Source organism: Lynx rufus, unplaced genomic scaffold (genome assembly GCF_022079265.1).
Source record: "Lynx rufus isolate CCGP_SWC_20201006 ecotype Redwood Valley unplaced genomic scaffold, mLynRuf1.p SCAF_5, whole genome shotgun sequence".
Classification (NCBI taxonomy): domain Eukaryota; kingdom Metazoa; phylum Chordata; class Mammalia; order Carnivora; family Felidae; genus Lynx; species Lynx rufus.
In genome coordinates this window covers 154,095,257-154,117,977 of record NW_025814867.1, presented here as the reverse complement: position 1 = coordinate 154,117,977, position 22,721 = coordinate 154,095,257, and the positions used below count along the sequence as shown (strand labels likewise).

Genomic DNA, 22,721 nt, shown 5'->3' with positions numbered 1-22,721 from the left:
CCCAAGCAGACTGTGCGCTGTTAGCATGGGATTCAATCCCATGAACTGTGAGATTATGACCTGCGCTGAAATCAACAGTCAGATGCCTAACTGAATGAGCCACCCAGACACCCTGAAATGTACTTTAAAGATGCAGATATGTTAAAGGTAACAGGATGGGAAAATATGTATTATGCTCATCAAGTCAAATACATTTAATCAAAAATATCGGAAGAAATCTAGAGTAAGTACATTGATATCAAAGTGTATTTCATAGCAAAGAATATTACCAGGGCTAAAGGTCATTTCATAATATAAAAGAGTCATTTAATTCAGAAGATATTGACCATTCTAAATGTTTATGCCCCTTATGTCAGCACTTCAAAATACATGAAGTAAAAACCGGTCATGGCCAAATTATGGAAAGAGCCCAAATGTCCATCAACTGATGAATGCATAAAGGAGATGTGGTGATATATACATACACACATACACACACATACACACACACACACACACACACACACACACACATGCAATGGAAAACTAATCAACAATGAAAAAGAATGAAATCTTGCCATTTGAAACAATGTGGATGGAACTAGAGGGTAGTATGCTAAGCGAAATAAGTCAGAGAAAGAAAGATACCATATAATTGCATTCATGTGGAATTTGAGAAACACAACAGATAACATTGGGGAAGGGAAGGAAAAATAAGATAAAAACAGAGAGGAAGGCAAATCATAAGAAACTCTTAAATACAGAGCACAAACAGGATTGCCGGAGGGGAGGTGGGTGAGGGGATGGGCTAAATGGCTGATCGGTATTGAGGAGGGCACTTGTTGAGATGAACACTGGATGTCCTATGTAAGAGATGAATCACTGGGTTCTCCCCCTGAAGCCAAGACTACGTCGTATGTTAACTAATTTGAATTTAAATAACAAAAAAACAAGAGTAAAATTTCTAGGAGAAACAGACAAGTCAAACTTTATCATTGGAGATTTCAATATCCCTTTTTTATTAAGGAGCAGTAGACAGAATCAGCAAGAATAGAGAATACTTGAAGGGCAGTGTTAGATATTCGACCACATTGACGTTTAAATAGAGAACATTGAATCCAACCGTGGCACAATACATACACTTTTTAAGGTCACACGGAAATTTACCAAACCATATTATGAGAAATGAAGCAAGTCCGAGGTGGATTTTTTATTTTTTTTAACGTTTATTTATTTTTGAGAGACATACAGCACGTGCACGAGTGGGGGAGGGGCAGAGAACGAGGGGGACAGAGGATCCAAAGCGAGCTTTTACAGCAGACAGCTTGGTGTGGAACCCATGAACCCGTGAACCACAGGATCACAACCGGAGCTGAAGTCAGACGCTTAACCAACTGAGCCACCCAGGCCCCCCTCAGATGAATTTTTTTAAAAATAAAATTATGTAAAATATGTTCTTTGACTGTGGTGGAATTAAGTTAGCAGTCACTAACTCCAGGAAATCCCCAAATACTGGGATACTAAATAACACACTTCTAAATAGTCGGTGTAAAAGAAAAAGCAGAAGGAAAACTAGAAGGTATTTTTATTTAAGTTTATTTTTGAGAGAGACAGAGACAGCATGAGTGGGGGAGCGGCAGAGAGACTCTTGAGAGAGAATCCCTAGATTCTTCCCTAGATTCTTTTTTTTTTATTTAAAAAAAAATTTTTTTTTTACGTTTATTTATTTTTGAGCCAGAGAGAGACAGAGCATGAACGGGGGAGGGGCAGAGAGAGAGGGAGACACAGAATCGGAAGCAGGCTCCAGGCTCCGAGCCATCAGCCCAGAGCCCGACGCGGGGCTCGAACTCACGGACCGCGAGATCGTGACCTGGCTGAAGTCGGACGCTTAACCGACTGCGCCACCCAGGCGCCCCTCTTCCCTAGATTCTTGAGAGAGAATCCCAAGTAAGCTCTGTGCCACAGAGCCTGATGAGGGGCTCGAACTCACGAAACCATGAGATCATGACCTGAGCTGAAACCAAGACTACCTAACGGACTGAGCCACCCAGGTGCCCCAGAAGGTATTTTGAATGGAGTGAAAATGGAAGCACAATATCTAAGAAAGAATTTTGGGGACACCACTAAAACAGTGCCTGGGGGGGCATTTATTGTTTAAAAAACCCCAATTAGAAATTAAAGATTGTCTCAAATACTGATCTTGGCTTCTATCCTAAAACAAGAAGAGCAAATTAAAACTAATATAAGCAGGAAGGAAATAATATAAGTCAGAGTCAAAATCAATAAATTATAAAACATAGCAAATCCAGGAAGCCAAAACTTTTACATGGATATTCATAGCAGCTTTATTTGTAATAGCCCAAAATGGGTCAAAGCCCATCAACAGATGACTGAGTAAACAAATTGTGTTTCAACCATAAAATGGGGTGAAAAGGAATGTATTACAGAGCTCCCCCACCTTATCTACGGGGGATGTGTTCCAAGATGCCCAGTGGATGCCTGAAACCACGGATAGTAACAAAGTCTACGTATACTGTGTGTTTTCCTATACGTACATTTCTGTGATAAAGTTTAATTTATAAATCATGCCCAGTCCGAGATGAACAACAAAAGTGATAAAACGGAATGATTAAAACAATGTGCTGTGATAAAAGCTATGTGAATATGGTCTCTCCCTCAAAATGTCTTATTATAGTGTCCTCCCCCTTCTTGTGACGTGAGATGATAAAGTGCCTCTGAGGTGACATGAAATGGGGTGAGTGAAGTACGCATCGTGATGTAGCCTTCGGCTTACCGTTGACCTTCTGATGACACGTCAGAAGGGGGATCATGTGCTTCCAGACCTCGGTTGACCGAAGGTAACTGAAGCCATGAAGAAAAGGAAAACCACAGATGAGGGGCGGAGTGCTGTGTTGGTAAACACAGCAACAGGGGAGGAATCTCAAAATATCTATACTGAGTGAAAGAAGCCAGATAAAAATGTATGCACTGTATGACTCCATTTATATAAAACTCGAAAATGTGTCACCTAGTCTGTAATTATGGAAAGCACACCAGTGGTAGCCTGTGAAAGGGGGTGGGGGTGGGGAGGGAGGGTTTGCAAAAGAGAACAAGCGAACTTTTTGGGTGATGGGTCTGTTCCTTATCTTGGTTGTGACCTCATAGGTGTATACACATACATCAAAACTTGTCAGTAAACATGCTGTTTTATCGTATCCCAATTTTATGTTGATCAGGTTGTTTTAAGACAAAGCAAGTACTAATATCTGGCTGACCTATTCACCTGAGAGAGTTGCCTTGATGTTAATAGAAAAACAGTAGCTGATAGGGACTGCACGTTCGGTGGGCACCTCCGTGCTTCTCTGCCCAGCCCACAGGAAGCCTCTTAAGTATCTCTTGGCATCCACGTCACTCGAAAAAGTCTTGAGCCTCTGGTGACAGGTGATTGTCCTGAGGGAGAGCAGCCAACCACTCTGGTTCGTTGGTTTCTCTGCTTTCTGCTTTTGAAATTGAAGTCCTGAGAGAGTGTCCATCTATCCTCAGGACGCTTGGGGACCTTCAGGTGGGTGGGGCACCTTCCATCCTCCATGGGAACCAGAAAGCCAGAGGAAGCCTGTCTGTGGAAGAGGAGAAGGGTGAAGCCAGAATCAAAGAGGAAGAGGTTGAGGTGCCCTTCCCAGAGCTCACTTGCAGGTTCCAAAGCAGTCGTGTCTTCAAAGTGTCTTCTCTTTGAGCCTAAGGTAGTTCAGATCAGCTCCCCTTGCCAGCGATCAGAGAGATCAGTGAATAAAACGGTTGTGTGCTAGACATTGTGCCAAGCACTTGAAGACATTCTCTCTTTCATTTTGTTTTTAAATTTTTAAAAAATGTTTTATTTATTTTTGAGAGAGAGAGCACGAGCAGGAGTGGGGGAGGGACAGAGAGGAGGGGGGACAGAAGATCGAAAGCAGGCTCTGCACTGACCGCAGCGAGCCCAGGGAGGGGCTCAAACTCACAAACTGTGAGATCATGACCTGAGCCGATGTTGGACGCTTAACCGACTGAGCCACCCATGTGCCCGGCCATTCTCTATTTTAATCTGCACGACCAGGCAAGGTAGATAGTATTTCCATTTTCAGGTGAAGGGAAGGAGGTCTCTGTGGGCTTGTTGTTGGTTGTTCATAGGAATTGCGGCCGGGAAGTCAGTTTAGCTAAGAGGTATGGGGCCAGTCCTCACGGTTTCTGGAATGTTCCCTGCTCATATCACCTTCACTCCTCTCTCTTTCCTCTCCACCTCTGCATCTTCCTGTCCTTCGGGGCCAGCTCAAGCGCCTCCTTCCCCACCAGCTACTCACAGTCTCCATGGTTCCGTCCTTCCCTAGATTGTTATTCCCTGTTGTGACTTTCACCTGTGCCCTTGGCTCTGTTTTCTTCTAGTTCTGCCGCCTGAACTTGCCTTCTTCAGTTAATTGTTCCATAGATGTTAGGATCTCCGTAGTCCCTGAGACCGTGCTTGACATGAGGGTGTGTTCAAGATGTAATTGTTTGAGGCAGATCTCTTAATTTATTAAGTAACCAGCTACAAAATACAATAGAACAAAAACCAATTTCTATACAACTAGTGTGGCTTGAGGTCATGTTGTGCCTCAGATTGCCATTTCCCGAACAGGAAAGACGGACATCAACCCTCCTCCTGGCCCTAAGTCTTCTGGTGTTCCCGAGAAACCCACGTGGGCATTTGTTAGTGGTTTATCACTTTGGACGGAGAAATCAAAGGGGTAGAAACAGTCTGAATCCAACCCATCAGGGGAGGAAGGCCACCCAGACCTACCTTCCCCCCCCGCAGTGCCCAAGTCTTCACTTTCCCCTCACTCACGTCCACCCCATCGTCCCCCATTGTAGGTGGGTCCTACAAATGCACGCCATCGCCCCATTGCTCCATGGATAGAGTCTGTCTCAGGACCAACCTCATGGGATGGGAGCAGTTCAGTCACATAGGGCCCAGTGCTGAGAAGGTCCCAGAGCTTAGGGTTAAACTTCTCCCATTGCCATCTTGAGACATTTAATGCTTTCTGTGTTTAGTAAGTGAAGTGTGATAGGGCACTGGAATGTGCTCTGGGAGCTTGGGGCCTCGGCTCTTACACGGTCCTGCCTCATGTCGCCTCCCCCAGAAGGGGTCTCAACAGTCCACTTCCCAGTTTCTGGGTGCCCAGACCCCCCACTTAGCCTCCATCTCCCTAACCCCACTATGTCCACTGCTGCCCCTCTGATCTCTGGTGCCCTGGCCCTGCCTGGCCTCTGCTCCCTGTCCCTGTCCCTGTCCAGCAGCCACTGCCCCCTTCCCCCCTGGCCGGGGCCCGGGTGGGGTGTGGGTAGGAGTGGGTGCAGACACTCCCAAGTGGGGTATGGCAGAAGCCACCCTTCCCCCAGCCAGCATGGAGGCTGCAATCTCTTAGAGATCGCCTGATCGCTGTGGGTTGAGGCAATGGAGACGGGAGATTGTCTTTCCCACCCCTGGCTGGGGCTTCGCACTTCTGCCCAGACGCTGGCAGAAGGGAGCCCTGCAGCTGGTGGGCTGTGTGTGCCCGGTGAAGTGTGGCCCAGATCACCCGTGGAGGCCTGCACCTGCTTAGTGCCTCAGTGGTTGTTCTGTGCCCCAGGCAGTGCGTCATCGAGCAGCGAATGAAAAACACCGTGGCAGGGTGAGAGAAAGACCACAGGAAAAAAGAGCAAGTTTTCTAGTTTTAGGATCCTTATGGCACTTTTCCCCTCCTTGGTAAATAAGAGGTCCTGGATATTCAATTTGCCCTGGGCCCCACAAATTAGGTGCTTGGCCTGACTTGCTTAAATTTAGTTTCATGGTACACTGTGAAAAGAGACTGTTCCTTGTTTACTAACACTTAGGTTTGAAAGGGTCTTTCCATTTGGAAGGATGACGTCTAACAGGGAGGGGCGGGTCCTACAAAGGCACACCAGCTGTGTGATCTCTGCTCACCATATACGCCTGATTTTCCCCCAAAGCCGCGTCACTGCAGATTGTCTCTTCTGATCCCTTTTACCGCGTTAGATCTCAATGGCAAGATTTCAGAGCTGGTAAGTTTGACTAAGGCGGACTCCCGTCGGTAGCCCTGGAGTCACGTCCCCTGGCTCTGCGTGCTGGTTGCTGAGAACCCACACAGACAGGCTTCAGAAGACTGTTCGTGCCCCGGACCCGCTTCACACACAAACAGAGTGGGAAGTGCCTGGGAGTGCCTTGCCCTGGGACCAGTCCCAAGCCAGGGACAGACTGCTCTAAGGATAAAGTCCCAGCTCCTGGCACGGGATGATGGAGCTCTGAGGCGGGACTCACGTTCACAGCTCCTCTCGGATCAGGTGGAGGCCGGGACTGCCCTGAAGTCACACTCTGGCTTAGCTGCCCGCCCTGTCCTGCGCTCCTTCCCCAGCCTCTCCCTGGTTCTCCGGGGATCCTGTCTACAATCAGCCACTTTCACCCAGCTCCTGTCTGCTCTGGGGAGAGCCCAGCTTAGGACCCAGGGTTGGAGACCTCGGTCACACTATTTTGTGATGCAAATGTCAGTCGTGTTTCAAATAACACTTAGTGTTTGCCTGGATCATACTCTTGCAGCCTGGTCTCTGTTCCCATAATTAGTTGTAGTGACGCCTAGATTTACCCAAGTATCCTGGGAGGCTCGCTGTGACCTTGGGAGACTTGTATTGTAATATGAGACGTATATCCTGATCGATAGTAGTGTTGGCCTCTTAAGCTGTGGGGGCCTCAGGAGTAAACATTTTTACTCACAAGGGGGAGATCTATCGTGAAAACCCGGGTCGCTTTTTAAAGATAATAGGTAATGACTACAGAATCAAATGTAGAATATGTGTATATTCTACAATAGGGTTAGAAGTGTGGGTGGTGGGCATTGAGGAGGGCACTTGTTGGGATGAGCACTGGGTGTTGTATGGAAGCGATGAACCACGAGAATCTACCCCCCAAAACCAAGAGTGCACTGTGCACACTATATGTTAGCCAATTGGACCATAATTTATATTAAAAAAAAAAAGGAATTACATCATTAAAAAAGAAGTACATGTAAAAGGGAAGCCCTGTTACGTCTATGTATTCATTCTCCAAGCATTTATTGAGTACCGACTGTATGCCAAACATTGTTAAAAGTTCTACAGTAATTTTTTGAAAGGCCCCATGCGTGGTCTGTCTTTGCAGAAGGAAGAATCTAGTGAGGGAATGGAGCATTTCCGTTGACGTCTGTTCTCTCTGAGCTGGGTGGGGTGCGGTGCACCCAGTTTGTAGCCCTGATTCAAGGAGATCTGGGCTCTTTGGGGCTGGCTTGGGGGATGGAAGGAACAAAAGTCCCAGACATTTGACCCTGGCTCACGGGAGGCCAGCGGGAAGCTGTGTGTGAGGCCCGGACTGAGGGGTTCCGAGGCTGCAGGACTTTGGGTACAAACAGGGCAAGTCGTTAGTTGGTCACCGTATGTTTGTGGCTCCGGTGACCAGGCCTAGTGCGTGGCCGCAGGCCTTTTAGGAAGGCACTTCTTCTGTCTCCCTATGGGCACCTTCCCTTGTCCCTGCTCTTCCTGGCTGGGACAGAGAGAGAGGCGCCCTGTTTTTGATTTGCATTACAGATTCCTCCACCTGAGCCATTTATGCGCGTGAAGTGGGGTTCACAGGAAGTGTGGGGAGCCAAAGTGATTTTATGGCTTGTAGCAAACATCCTACAAACACACAGACTTACGTTGGACTCCTACACTTTGCTCAGGTGGCCTTGTCCCTGTGCCGAGGGACTCTGCGGCTCTTGGCCATGTTGTCCGGTCCCTCCCTCTTCTCTTCTCAACCCCTTTCTCTCTTCTGTCTTCTTATCTCCACCACTCCCACATTCTCGTTCATTGATGACTTTGGTTACTTTGCCTCTTTGTCGCCTTTCCGTCCTATGACTGTAGACCTCCACTCTCCCCAGAGTTTCATTTATCGAGGTATTTTCCGGTACAAAGTGAGCTCCTGCCCCTGTGTGTGCTGATGATGTTTCTGAGGCCAGGCCCTCGGTCACCCTGAGCTGGTGCCCGGTGGACGTTTTTGCAAGAGGTGTCGAATTGCCCCCTGGCACATCGCACGGGACCGCGATGGAGTGCAGGGATGGAGGTCTCAGAAAAGTCCCAAACCTCTGAAAATCTGTTTTGAGACAGGAATGAACAAATTCTCCAGGTCGGGAAAATAATAAATACTGATATTACCAGTGGGGTTTGGGGAGCAGTACTCTGAGTAGTGGCATACTCTAATACTAAAATGCATATCACAGAACCAGTGCCAGTCTTTTTTTTTTTTAATTTTTTTTTTCAACGTTTATTTATTTTTTTTTGGGACAGAGAGAGACAGAGCATGAACGGGGGAGGGGCAGAGAGAGAGGGAGACACAGAATCGGAAGCAGGCTCCAGGCTCCGAGCCATCAGCCCAGAGCCCGACGCGGGGCTCGAACTCCCGGACCGCGAGATCGTGACCTGGCTGAAGTCGGACGCTTAGCCGACTGCGCCACCCAGGCGCCCCAACCAGTGCCAGTCTTAAAGATCATTCTCCTTGAGCATTCACCTATGCCTATGGAGAGGTTCCCCTTTAGAAACTCATTCCTATTTTTGTCGGCATGCCAATTTCTTTAAAAGTTAATTTCATGGCCGGTTTTCTTGGCACACATTTGGCCAGTAGATGACTAAAAACATCAAGAGAGCCGGTTAGATGATGAGATAGTAAGCTGTCTCTGGGGCTGTTGGAGAAAACCAGAGACTTCTGAAATTCAGACTTTGAGAATCTTCCTGTCCCAACGCCCTCATGTTAAGTCTGAGGAAAATAAAGGTCTGCAGAAGTGAGGCTTGCTTCCGTATTTATCAAGCTGGGGGGAGGCACAGCTGGGATTAGAGCACTGATTTCTCCTTATCCGGGAGGCAGAGGCCTCCCGCCAACATCCAGTTCTGGCTTTTGGTCCTCGTAGCCTCACCCAACCTGCTCGTGGCAGGTGCCGTTCTGAGTGCGGTATCCACCTTAACGGACTGAGTCATCATGCTTGCCCTCGTGGTAGATGTCTGTCATCAAAATCCCCATTATGTGGGTGGTTCGGGCGCTCACTCGCTGTGCAGGTGGCTGGGCTTGGGTGTGAACCCAGTCAGGTGGACTTGAAGGGCGGGCAAAGGGTCCCACTGCCACCCCACCTCTAACCCAGACACCTGGCTCATGGATGTCTCCTCTGAAGGTTTTCCGGGTGCTCCTAAGGTGCTTGGGCAGAGGCTTCCTCATCAGCCTCCTTCCCTAAGCCACGGGAAGTGGAATAATTGTGTCCAAAACTGCTTTGCAGCTGGCACGAAAGATTACTTATGAGGAGTTATTTTCATCGTCAGATAGTCTTTAAGAATTCTCAGGAGAGGTTGCCTTTCTTGATTTTTTTAACGCCTTCTTCTTTATAGTCAGAAAATTCTTCCCTCGTCCTCAAAGGACACGGAGAGCAGTGTCTTATGATCGTGGCTCCTTGAAGAAGCTACTTCTCCCTTCCAGGTGTATGTAAGGGGGCAGATGAGCTGTTTCTAGATATGCTCTTGCCGTTTGGAAAATACATTTGTCCAGGGAATGAAGGTTTTCAGGACACAAACTGCAGGTTTCTCTAATTTATTTTGCAATAGCTGTAGTCGATGCAGTCACTATATGTAAGCAACCATGTGTATATTCGAATGAGGTTGTCCCAGAACGAGCCCCTGCCAAGGTCTTACCAACGGTCCTCTCCTTGCCTTCCAGTTTTACGGGAGCCCTATACAGTCCGTGTGGAGGACCAGAAAACCATGAGAGGCAATGTTGCGGTCTTCAAGTGCATTATCCCCTCCTCGGTGGAGGCGTACGTCACCGTGGTCTCATGGGAGAAAGACACCGTGGTACTCATCTCAGGTAGGCTGGGCGTGTCCGGGGCGCAGGGCGCCGGGCTCACCTTCTCAGTGCTCGTTTCAGGTATTGAATTGGGTCTCTGGCTATGTGTCCATCATAGCTAAGAATTGGCCTACATCTGATTGATGCTGTCTGATGATTGTGTGACATCAGTGCTTTATATCGGTTTCCCGACTCGATGCAGACATTCCTCAGTGAATTGACTGATGGATGGGTAGAAGTGAGTTACTGTGCGTACCACCGTCATGTTATTCTCTGAGGCAATTTTGGCTTATATCTGCTGGTGAAAATAGGGCAGTATGGTTATCGCGTCTGGGAGAGTCATCAGTAATATGCTTAGGACTGATAGCCTCCAACTATAATCTGGAAAACAGAAGCTCTGGTTTCGATTGTTCTGACCCTTTCAAATGCCTTGAGAGCTATGTGATGTCTCTGATCTCTTTGTTGAAGATTCTACTCAGAATATATATTCAGCACTGAGATATATATATATATATATATATATATATGTATATATATATGGAATATATAACATAACATTATATATAGGTATAATTTATTATATTAAATATTTATTATTTAAATTTTAATTTATTATTTAATTAATTATTTTAATTTATCATTTAATTATTTTAATTTATTTTTTAAAAATTATATATACACACACATACATATATATATATATATATATATATATATATATATATATATATATAAAATACATAATTTATTGTTTTTTTTCCGGAACCTGGAAGTGACACGACTGAAATTTTAGCTTCTAAGAGGTGCTAGTTCTTTTCTCATGGTTTTTAAGTAGATTTCTTGCCTCCTTGCTGGAAAGGCCATATGGGCGGTACCCACGTTTCCTGTTTTGCTCGTCTTTGGAGAGTAAGTGACTGTGGGCTGGTCTTGGAGAAGAGCGGTGATGAGTACCAAGTCAGCTAAAGCTGGTTATAAATGCTTGCTTTCCTCTGTATGTCTGTGTGGATGCGTGTTCACATGTGCACACACACGTCTTAGGCAACTCTTGAATACCGCCAAAATTTTGCCCGTTTACAGAGATAGGAAATTAGAACTCAGTTCTCATGGTGACCTAGCATTTATGCTTCTCGGCTTTTTGGTTTTCTAGACAGTATAGGTTACTATTCAGGGACGATTAAAAAAAAAACAGACAAACCACAAAACCATTAGAAAGTCCAAACCAAAAATTAAATCTTTGGTCTTTAAAGTACGTCCAGTAAACTATCACATAATTGACGTTTTCAGGTTTTCTTAACACGTTCAGCTCAGACTCCCTCTAACTTCGGTGAACATTAAATGTCTAAACCACCATGATTTAACTTAAAGTATTAAAAAAATAGTAGGCTTAATGACTGAAATATGATTACACGTAGTCAGAATGGACTCACCTGTGCACTTTTATTTGTTGTGGTGTTTTTTTAAAAAAAATTATTTATTTGTGTTAAGCAATCCCTGCACCCAACGTGGAGCTCCAGCTCAGGGCCCCAAGATGAAGGGTCACACGTGCTCCCGCTGGAGCCAGACAGGCGCCCCCTCTTTGTTGTGTTTGGTGAAGGGTCTTACTGGCTTCTGTGTAGAGGTCATTTTAGTTTCTGAATGGCAGATGGAGAGATTTGATGACGAGTCCATCTGGCTGAGCCCAAGGCCAGAGTGGAAGGGCATTCACATGCACATGTTGAGGGCGGGTGGGCTCACTGAGGGCGACAATGCAGGACTGTATTTGCAGTCTCTCACACTCAGGGGCCTGGGCTGAGGGAGGTGCGACCGTCATAGAACAGCCATGGGACAACTTCTGGGGTTTGCCGTGGAGGGGGAGGGAACAGGGGAGGATTACAAATGGATTTTTACTTGAGGAGACATATGTCATTTCTGTTAATATTTGATTGGCCAAAGCCAGTCACATGACCTGTCTGACTTGAGTGAGACGTGCCCAGGAGAGAACGACTGGAGATCTGAGTGGGAGATAGAAATAATCTACCAAGGTTTTATATACCTGTTGATATAGACATCTATATCGATAGGTATGTTTTATATGTTTGTAATACAGGTTATATATTAATATTTATCAATTTATTATTAAATATATTAATATTGTATGTTAAATAATTATGTTATATATAAATTATATACCATGTATAATTATATGTGAAATGAAATATATTTAAAATATATTAATATTTATTAATTTATTATTACATACATAACATTAATAAATATTAATAATACAGGTTATACATTAAAAATGTAATGTGTACATTCTTATGTTTCCTAGGCATCTTTTTTTTTTTTTAACGTTGATTCATTTTTGAGAGACAGAGAGAGACAGAACATGAGCAGGGGAAGGGGCAGAGAGAGAGGGAGACACAGAATCGGAAGCAGGCTCCAGGCTCCGAGCGGTCAGCACACAGCCCAACACGGGGCTCGAACTCACGAACTGAGAGATCATGACCTGAGCTGAAGTCGGGCGCTCAACCGACTGAGCCACCCGGGCACCCCCCTCGGCATCTTTAATTAGCGGTTTACCCATGCAGATTTCATCTTTTTGCAATCTATGTGAATAGACTTGTTTTCTTCAAACATGAACCTAATTAAATTAAAGGAATTTTATATCTGGCGAGCGGGAGAGGGTGCTGATATGCAAACCCAAAGCTGGTGTCTTCCTAACAGGAACTGATGACACTCTTGTCTCCTCGGTCACGCCTTAGAGCTTTATCCTTTGGCAAAATTTTGAAAACAGTGTGTGCCATGGATAAGCACTTGGCCTTTTTTTTTTTCCACAAAAGTATCCACAAAAACCAATATAGTATAGGCTTTTATCTCATCAAGGAATACTTCAGTAGCAAGTTTTTGTTGGTTTATAAGCTAGCCATTTCATCAAACACGAGGTATTCCCAAGATACTCAGTGTGGTTCCCATGGCGTGTGTGTGTGTGTGTGTGTGTGTGTGTGTACGTTTGTATACAGAGAAAGAGATGGGGAGACAAAGACACAGAAACAGAGAGACTGAGACACGCACAGAAAGAGAGTGAGTTAGAGCTGTTTTCATTCTCAAGGAGTTTAACCTGAGAACAGGGCCCCGATGCAGCGTTATGACCTGTAAATAGAAGTCTGGAAGTTAACCTTGTAATGTAACTGGTGCACCTGCTCCCAGCGCCTGGCCCCCACCCAGTGAGGCTGTCAAAAATGCCCAGGGAAGGAAGTCACGAAGCCACTGAAGATGACAAAATGGTTAAAAGCATTGGGGATCTTAATCAATAAACGGGTTTTGGGTGATTTTGGTGGAGAAGGATTACATTTCTTGCTGGTGGCCAGGTCCCCACGTGAGGCAGGGCACAGGTAACCACACGTAGGAGGCAGGGAGGCTCAGAAGCTGAGCCTGGGGCCTCCCTCCTCCGGGCAGCAGTGGGGGCAGCCTCACACAGCACTGAGGTCCCAGGGACCCAGGGGCTTTTCTGAGTGAACTCTCAGCTCCAGCAAAGGCATCCCAGATCGTGTGCACGGTAGATGGTCCGCAAAATGTTAATTTGTCTGTGATTTGTAAATAAACCGATAACCTCGGTGGTCCCTTGCTGATCTGGTTTAGGTTTGGTGGTTGGCAGGGGCGGTCACCCGCCTCAGTCTTCCTGGGATTCCGAGACAGCCCAGCCTACGGTGAGTCTGGCTGGGAAATTTGTCCCAGGGGACATGCCTCCTCCGTACACGTCGCTTCCTTTGGTGGAAGAAGGCAGTGAGCCAAATCCGCCGTGAAAAGGAGCCTGTGTGCATGTCTGCCTCAGCGGGTAGAGTGGGAAGAGAAGACCGGCCGTGGGCTGATCCCAGAAAGCCGGAGCTCCCGCAGGTCACCGAGGGCCTGGCCGCTGTCCCCGCGTGTGCACATGGTGCTAGTGAAAGGAAGCTGCCTGTTCTCCGGGTCCCTGCTGTCCTCCCACCGCTCTGTGGGTGCCACCACTCAGCCTCTCGAGTCCAGAGCACCCCGGGCAGAGGCCAGAGCGCCAGGCCTGCTCCTGGTCCATGAGTGTCAGGCTTATGCACACGTTCTAGGCCAGGGGTGTTTGGAAATCCAGGCTGAGGTAAGTGGGTGTCTGTCGCCTAGGAAATCCTTCCAGTGAAAAACATATTTAAATATTCGTGTGTTCCTATACAAAGAAAGGGCACGTCTTCCTAGTTTTTGCTCTTTAGTTTGGTTGAGCAGATTGGTGACTGGGCTATGTTCTTCCAGGGGTGAGAGGCACCAGTCATGTCTGTCTGGGTTTCGGCGTGAGCTGCATGGTCTCATTAGCTTACTGCACATAAAGTCATTGATTTTTTCCGGGGGAGGTTTCAGTTGGCCTGACTCTAGACTCAGGCATCAAGCAGTGCCTCTCTGGCAGATGAGGTCATTAGATCACCCCTAGTACGAGCATAAATGAGTGCATTTATTCTAAATGATCTTTGGAAAGAATCGTCCAGTGGTCTTGTTATGGACTACATGTTCATGTCCCCTTCAAGTTCGTGAGTTGAGGTCCCAGCCTCCAGTGTGATGGTATTTGGAGGTGGAGCCTTTGGAGAAAAATAGAGTTAGAGGGGGTCGTGGGAGTGGGGCCCCCGTGATGGGATTTGTGTCCCTAAAAGAAGAGACACCAGAGCCCTCCCTCTCCACCAGAGGAGGGCAGTGAGCAGGTGGCCGTCTGTATCCCAGAGGAGGGCTCTTAACAGAACTTGACTGTTCAGGCAGCCTGAACTTGGACTTCCAGCCTCCCAAACTGTGAGAGATAAAAGACTGGTGTTTAAGCCCCCCACTCTATGGCCTTTATTTTTTAATTTGTTTTTTTTTTTTGCTTGTTTATTTATTTTGAGAGAGAGTGAGTGCATACATGTGCAAATGGGGGAAGGGCAGAGAGAGAGAGAGAGAGAGAGAGAGAGAGAGAAAGAGGGAATCCCAAGCAGGCTCTGAGCTGGCAGTGTAGAGCCCGATGCAGGATTTGAACTCACAAGCTTTGAGATCATGACCTGAGCTGAAACCCAAGAGCTGGACGCTTAACTGGCGGAGCCACCCAGGTGCCCCGTGGTATTTTTTTTAATAGCAGCCGAAGCTGAAAAGACAGGCTGAGAAGTAAGAGCCCCAAAACTCCCCCCGAGGAAGGAGGGGCACATAATGTCTGATGTTGCTGTGCTCTCTGCTTTGCTGTCTCCCTGGGCTGTCACCCGGCCACAGGATAGCACTTGGTTGACCTTCACTCTCGTACTCTGGCAGATGGATGATAGGAACCGGGGAACGTGTGGTGGGAGGGCATCTCAGGGACAGGCACACCCTGTGCATCTAGTGTCCTCCGTTAACCCCGTGGATCCCGATGGGGCGCCTTCTTACCTAACGAAAATGATCCCGGAAGAACAAGAGCGATGATGTCCATACTCATTTTCGAACATCCTTATCACCTCCTCTGAGCGCAGACGAGAGCCTTTTAAATATCAGAATATTAAATACGGCCCAATGAAAACATAGTCGGGTGGATGGCGGTGTGCCTGGGGAGGTACGGCTGATGTGGAGATAGGGAAGACGCCGTCCCGGCAAAGAACAATATCGGCGATTTTATATTTGGGTTTCACTCAGTGGCCCGTTGTGAGTTTCTTCCCGATTAGGGAGGCTGGCGACGAGCGAGCCCAGTATTCTGTGTCTGTTTCCTCTGATAAAATTCTGAGAGTCTCACTGGGGGTTTAGCTACATTAACATCAAAGACACAGCCCAAGGGTAACCGGATTTGGAAAATGGAAAAAGTGAACATTTTACTATTCCCAGAGATCTGCCTCCCTCTTTAGCGCTGGCCCAATTTTCCGTTAGGATATTTCCCATCTGAACACCTCTATTACTGATGACTCAAGGAGAATTTTATCTCCGAGGATCAATGAGTTCAAGTCCACGGGTGATTATCTTTTTCCTGTATTTTGGGTAAAAGTGAACAATTTTCTGCCCACATTAAATATCAAAGCCCCAGCACTTGACATGAAACACTCACTGTAGTTTACAAATGCTGTGTTTGGGTCTGGTTGCCGTAGATAAGGCAGGATCTGGGCTTGAAGACCCCCCCCCCCACTCCATGGAGATGACTTCTCCCAGGGAGCTGTGGGTAGAGGTTACGGTGCTGTGTGTGGGGTGAGCTTGGTGACAGGCAAAGAGGTAGACACCACAGGAACGCGTACCTTCGGCGTTTCTGCCTGGGGAGGTGTGGAAGGTTTCACCAAAGAGGTGGCCATTTGAGAAAATGGTGGTTTGCATCTTAGGGTGAGAAAAGCAGTTGCATCATAGGTAGAGTCACCCCAGTTAGGCTGGGTTTTTCAAGTTTCAGCAAACTTAAACTAAGAGAAGATTTGAGGTGCCCTGTTCCCTTTTGGAGTTGGGGGCATAGCTGCTGGGGGCAGGGAGGGCTGCGATGTGGCTGGTTGTCTCTGTATTTGTGCCTCCCCCCACCGGCTATAAGAGAGTCCATGTTCCCGCCTTCGAAGGCACTTATAGTTTAATTTTACTCCTGGTCGCTGGGCATTTTCAAGGCAATCTCTGCAAAGCTGCTCAGGTTGCCATGGTGATAAGACCCAGTTCTGCCCTCAAGGTGCTTATGAGTAAAAGGGAATGAGATCAACATCAAAATGATTTCAGGGACCTAAATCACCCATCGTCACCTGAAAGCCCCGTCTTTGATTCTAAAAGTACTAGGATGTTGCAGGAATAAAAAGAAGCATTAATTTAACATTCACTGAAAAAGACATTTTTAGGACTAAATGGAAGCTGTTAAAGGGACATTTTCCTTTCTTTCTTCTTTACTTCCACCCATCCTTCTATCTGTCTGTCCATCCTTCTGTCTATCTGTCCATCCGTCCATCCATCCATCCATCCTTCTGTCTGTGTATTCATCCATCCATCTATTCATCTGTCCATCTATCATCTATCATCTATCTATCTATCTATCTAGATTCTAGATTTCTGGCAAGTCAGAGCCTCATTAAAAACACTGGAAATGATTCTTAGCACAGGAGGGATTCAGCAGACTAGAGTTGGAAAGGTGGAGACATGTCGTCTTTTCACTGCGCCGTGTTTTGGGGGAGTATGACAACTAAAAACTGGGCAGGTGCACAGGAAGTGGGGAGGGACCTGGTCTCATTCCTTTTTAAAGCCATTAATTGGTTACACTTCTGCCATGTAAGTCTGTTCTCACGAAGTAAGTTTTTGCATGTTATTCCACCGCCACCTGAAAGTGATTCTCAACAGGGCTGTTTACAACGCAGAGCAAACTCCACCTGACGCTGGGAATGACAGGTATGTTAGATGAGCTGCTCGAGTCTGCCATTCCAGAAAGAACCCACCAGTGGGATCCTGAAAGAGCCAGAGTAAACAGAAGGTCTACTAATGTCAGCCTTCAGAGAGACGACACATTCCTCATTCTCAAAATTAGAAATTGTATTGAAGATTATAGCTTGAAGCGAACAAAAAAAATATGTTTTTGAGTTTTGAACTTCTGAGACAAGTAGACACATGGCTAAAGACTTGTTAACATAATATTTAAAAAACATTTATATTGGAGCATCTCAGTGTGTGTGTGTGTGTGTGTGTGTGTGTGTGTGTGTGTGTGTAGAAAACACACCTTCTGCCATGAAGGTATTGGGTCAGCCTAACATGCCCCTTGGTTTCCTACCAAGGATCACCAGAGGAATATGGCCTCACCGCTGTGATGTATTACAGCGAGAGGGTGCAGAGTGACACCAGCAAAGGGAAAAGGCGCGTGGGGACAGGTCTGGAGGAAACCAGGCCAAAGCTTCCAGCACTTTTCTCCCCGTGGAGTCTCATAGGACACACTTAATCCCCGCATGCAGGGACTAATGACGGCAAATGTAAAGTACTGTCTCCCAAGCATTTTAGAGATGCATTAGAGGTTCAGTGTCCAAGGATTTTCCTGGAGGCTGGTCACGTGGGCACCCTCTGACTGGCATGTCCCAAAATTCCAGACTCCCGGAAGGAGAGCAGGTGTTCTGGTGTTCAGTAAACCATATTGTTTGTATAGTTTAGGCACAGGAAGGTGGTGGGGACTCTCCTGAAATTCCAGTTCCTAGACATCGGCCAAGAGGCAGCCTCACAAGCAGGCTTGTCTAATGAAAGCAGCTCTAGACGTTCCACGTTGACTCCTTTGTGTACAGGGCCGTTTTCTCAGAGATGGCGGCTCAGTCAGTCCACTCAATCACGTTCTGAATGTGCCCAGCATCAAATGGGCAGGTTCAAAAAGCAGGTTCCAGGCTCTGAGCCGTCAGCACAGAGCCCCACGCGGGACTTAAACTCATGAACCACAAGATCATGACCTGAGCCATCCAGGCGCCCCTGCTCAGTCTATAGTTTCAAGGTTTTATCACCTCATATCCATATCGCCGCCATCTTTAGGCAGATGTCACCCCAGTTTTTTAAATATCCCCAAACACGTTGACCCGGATTTTCCCCTTGCCTCCACCTAAATGTAAACATAGTTTCATTTTGTCTTCTGCTAACAGGGGCCTTCTGCCTGCTCTCTCTGTGATGTTGGGTTCTTTCTAGATAGGAGAAACAGATGGTCAGCCAAGTCAGTCAGTTCTAATTTGGACCCAAGTGCATTTTCTTCTGGTCTTTTGTTCATCTGTGAGATTTTATTTCAGGAACGCTGAAGAGAACAACAGGATCATTTGCAAAATAATATCAGGCAGTGATGGCGATAATACGGTCATCGTTATCATCAAGCTAAAATCAGATGTCATGAACCGAAATATGTTGAGGCAGTGCGCCATTCTGTAAGAAAACAGGATTCGCAATTTATAGATGTAATTTTTGACTCAGAATAAGAGATCAGGGTGAATTCAAGGTCAGGACCTGAGTTAAGTGCAGATTATATTGTATGGGGCTTTTGGTGCTTCTTCCTGTGTGCTAGGTTAACCCAAGTGCAGGAAAGTCCCTCCCTAGGTGGTTTGGTGGCGGGAGCTCCAGAAAGCCACCGGGCAGAGTCACAAGGCCTGTCAGCCCTTTGTGACTTCGCTTCTGGGCAGATGAGACAGGACAGCACATCTCCCAGCAGCCTAGACTCCCTCTCTCCTCAGTAATCCCATGACCAGTAGAATCCCCAGTCAAGATGGTTGCCACCATTTTATTTTCTCTTCTCCAGCCTGGGGAGAAGCCAGAGGCCAGGTACCCTGACCATTTGCGCCAGTCAGTTTTCACTGGCCCTTCATCGTTTCCCAAGATTTGGGGGTATTTCTGTTGATTGCTTGTACGTTACGGACAGTGGGTTTCCCAAGCTTCTCCTCGGGAGTCTGAAAATTTCCACTCCTAGCCCCTCACGGATCTGTTCTCCAGTCCTCAAGAGGTAGTCACTTTCTACTTTTGGAGCCTGAGCCCTGCTCCTCCTACCTCAAACGTTGTCTTTGTGTCAGGAAGACACAGACAGACACAGACTCTCCTGTCCGCTCTGATCCCCCACGTGTGCTGCTGTCAGGACGCCTCTTGCTTGTCTGGGACCTTCTCCTCTGGGACCTCTGCCATCACCTCTTTGGTGATTATCATATTTCTTTTTTTTTTAATTTTTTTTATTAAAATTTTTTTAATTTTTATTTTATTTATTTTTGAGAGAGAGACAGAGTGTGAGCAGGGGAGGAGCAGAGAGAGAGGGAGACACAGAATCTGAAACAGGCTCCAGACCCCGAGCTGTCAGCACAGAGCCCAACGCAGGGCTCGAACTCACGAACCGTGAGATCATGACCCAAGCCGAAGTCGGGTGCTCAACCAACTGAGCCATCCAGGCGCCCCTGATTGTCATATTTCTTATGACACCGATGCTCAGCGGTTATCGCAACTTTCATGTTACTGTTTCCATTCATACTTTTTTTTCCCCTCTTGGAAAGCTTATTGAAAGGAGAGTCTGAACCCCCTACTCTTCCTAATCCCGTGTGGTCTGGGCTCTACCACTTGCATGGTACTGAAACTTAACATTTTCAAGGTCACCCATGACTTCTAGTATCACGTGCCAAGGGCAAGTTCTGACTTCCTTGAAGAATCTGTGCCCTTGACCTTCTTCCTCCATTGGTTGCCCTCCTTTGGTTGGCGAACTACCGTACCCTGTCCTGATTGACTTCGTCCATATTTCTACATTATCTCTTTCCTTATCTTTTCTTCCTTGCTCAGAAGTGTAAATAGACCCCCGAAATCAGTCTTTACGCCCTCTCCTTTCAATCTCCACTTTCTTTACTGGTCATTTCATTTCTTTCCCAGGGCTTCATCCACCACATCTGTGTAGATGACCCTAACCTTGGAACTGTCTTCTTTCCTGGGCTTGCTTATTCCCCACTGTCTGCTCCCCTCCTGCCACCTCTAACAGCGTAACTAAAGCAGAATTGAGTATTTCTTCCAACCAGTAATTCATTTTGCCTTTGAATTGCTTTCTCTTCTCTTCTCTTCTCTTCTCTTCTCTTCTCTTCTCTTCTCTTCTCTTCTCTTCTCTTCTCTTCTCTTTCTTTTCTTTTTTTTCCAGATTGTACCTATTAGGCTCCAAAGTATCACAAACTAGGTGATAAATAACACACATTAAAATAAAAGAAATGTGTTCTATCACAACTCTAGAGACCGGAAATACAGGGTCAAAATGTCAGCAGGGCTATGCCCTCTCTGAAGGCTCTGGGGAACAATCCATTCTGCGCATTTCTCCCAGCTTCTGGTAGCCGAGGTGGTCCTTTGGGTTCCTCACCTTATAGATGCATCACTACAATCTCTGCCTCTCTTGTCACAGGGCCTCTGTCCTGTGCGTGTGTCTCTGTGTCCCTTCTCTTCTTATAAGGACACCAGTCAGATTGGATTAAGGGCCCACCCTCTTCCAGGATGATCTCATCTTAACTAATTACATTTACGATGACCCGATTTCCAAATAAGGTCGTATTTCGAGGTTCCAGGAAGGACATGACTTTTGGGAGGAGGCTCTTCAGCCCAGTACACGAACAAATCCTTCTGATTCCTTTTGACCCTCTCTCACACCTATTTTCCATCTTTTTATCTCCTGCTTGACAACTGACGGATGTACATTAAATGAGATCCTTAAATGAAAATAACTTGGAAAGGAAGGAAACCACAAGCAGAGAGTTTCAGGGACGAGTATCCACACCTGAGTGAGTGTTCCTGTGCTGGCCTCTTTGCCCTGCCCAGCCGTGCTCGAATGCCAGCTGGTAGCCACACCATCAGCTGTATTTGGCCCGCCCTGGTGTCAGACTGGGCCGGGGGCCAGGATGGGGACAGAATCAAGATGTTCCAGAGCCAAGACACCAGGGACTGTAGGCAAACTGCTTGATTTGTATTTTCAGATCATGCTGTGGACTGAAAGGTGCCCCCACGCTCAGCAGCCCTAACCCCTTATAGGGTTTCTAGTTACCAAATAAGGTTAAATGAGGTCCTAAAGGTTGGGCTCTCATTCAACAGGACTGTGGCCTTATGAAAAGAGGGAGGAAGACATGTGACCACACAGTGAGAAGCAAAGAGAGCTCTCACCAGACACTGATCATGCTGGCACCCCAATCTCTGACTTCCAGGCTCCAGAACTGTGAGAAGCACATTCCTGTTGTGTAAGCCCCTCAGTCTATGGGATTTCGTTACGGCAGTCTGAGCTAATACAGATAATATGCATATCAACTCACTTTCTCAGTCTAGTTCTGCAACTTCTGAATGTCACGTGTCACCTTGCTCCCTACCCAGCTTTCTTTGTTGTACAGACACATGAGTAAATAACGTATATGAAGCAGTCTGATGATAAAATGAGCTCTCACCCTTTTGATGAATGATTCTATTTTCAGGTGCGGTGTTTTCTTTTGTGGGGGGGGAGAAATTTAAAGTCCAGGCTTCCCTCCTCTAAGGGGAAAGGGGGACATTTATGACTGGAAAAATGAATGATAAATTTCCCAAGTGACTAGTCATCTGAAAACTTATACGCAATATAAAATGTCCCATGCGAGTGAAATCATATGGTATTTGTTGTATGCCTGAAACCAGCATAACATTGTGTGTCAACTAAAATAAAAAAATTGAAAAAAAAATTTCCTCCCAAAGAACCCCAGATTCAAAAGTCAGTCCCCAAGTAACTGTATTCTTTTTTTTAATTTTTTTTTCAACGTTTTTTATTTTTATTTTTGGGACAGAGAGAGACAGAGCATGAACGGGGGAGGGGCAGAGAGAGAGGGAGACACAGAATCGGAAACAGGCTCCAGGCTCCGAGCCATCAGCCCAGAGCCCGACGCGGGGCTCGAACTCCCGGACCGCGAGATCGTGACCTGGCTGAAGTCGGACGCTTAACCGACTGCGCCACCCAGGCGCCCTAGTAACTGTATTCTTATTGGATAAGCAATCATTTAGGATTGAAACATCTACAACTAAGCCTGGTTTGCATTGACTGTGCTATGTCTATGTGTGGGGAACTGCTGAGAATATTTACAGAATGTTTTAGTCTGTTTAGTTTCTGGAAATAGAGTGATGATGCACACTATTGAGTGTCCAGAATTGGGCTTTTCAAAGAATTGAAGATCTCCAGTGCATGTTGCTCTGCGTGAGCGTAGTCAAGATGTTCTCTGTAGAGAAGCTAATAAGCAAGTACAGTAAAGAAGCAGATATAGACTGTTTTTAAAATCTCTGGTTGGGTCACATGCTCTTCCAGGAAAGGTTTCAGGCTACTGTTCACCTTTCGCTTTGCCAACAGTCTGCGTGAGGTCTTGGATTTGAACTTAGAGAGATCTGGCTTTGGGTCCTAACTTCATAGCTGTGAGGGATTTAACAGTTAATTACTTCTCTG

The 22,721-nt window shown here is 46.4% G+C and overlaps 1 protein-coding gene across 1 annotated transcript in view; it reads left to right on the top strand.

Moving 5' to 3' along the window:
- The window catches only part of DSCAM (DS cell adhesion molecule), a 628,479-nt gene that overhangs the window by 8,784 nt on the left and 596,974 nt on the right, over window positions 1–22,721 (top strand). Inside the window, exon 3 of the mRNA XM_047100488.1 lies at window positions 9,752–9,898. Coding sequence (XP_046956444.1) covers window positions 9,752–9,898 — 147 coding nt within the window. The remainder of the gene's footprint in view (window positions 1–9,751; window positions 9,899–22,721) is intronic.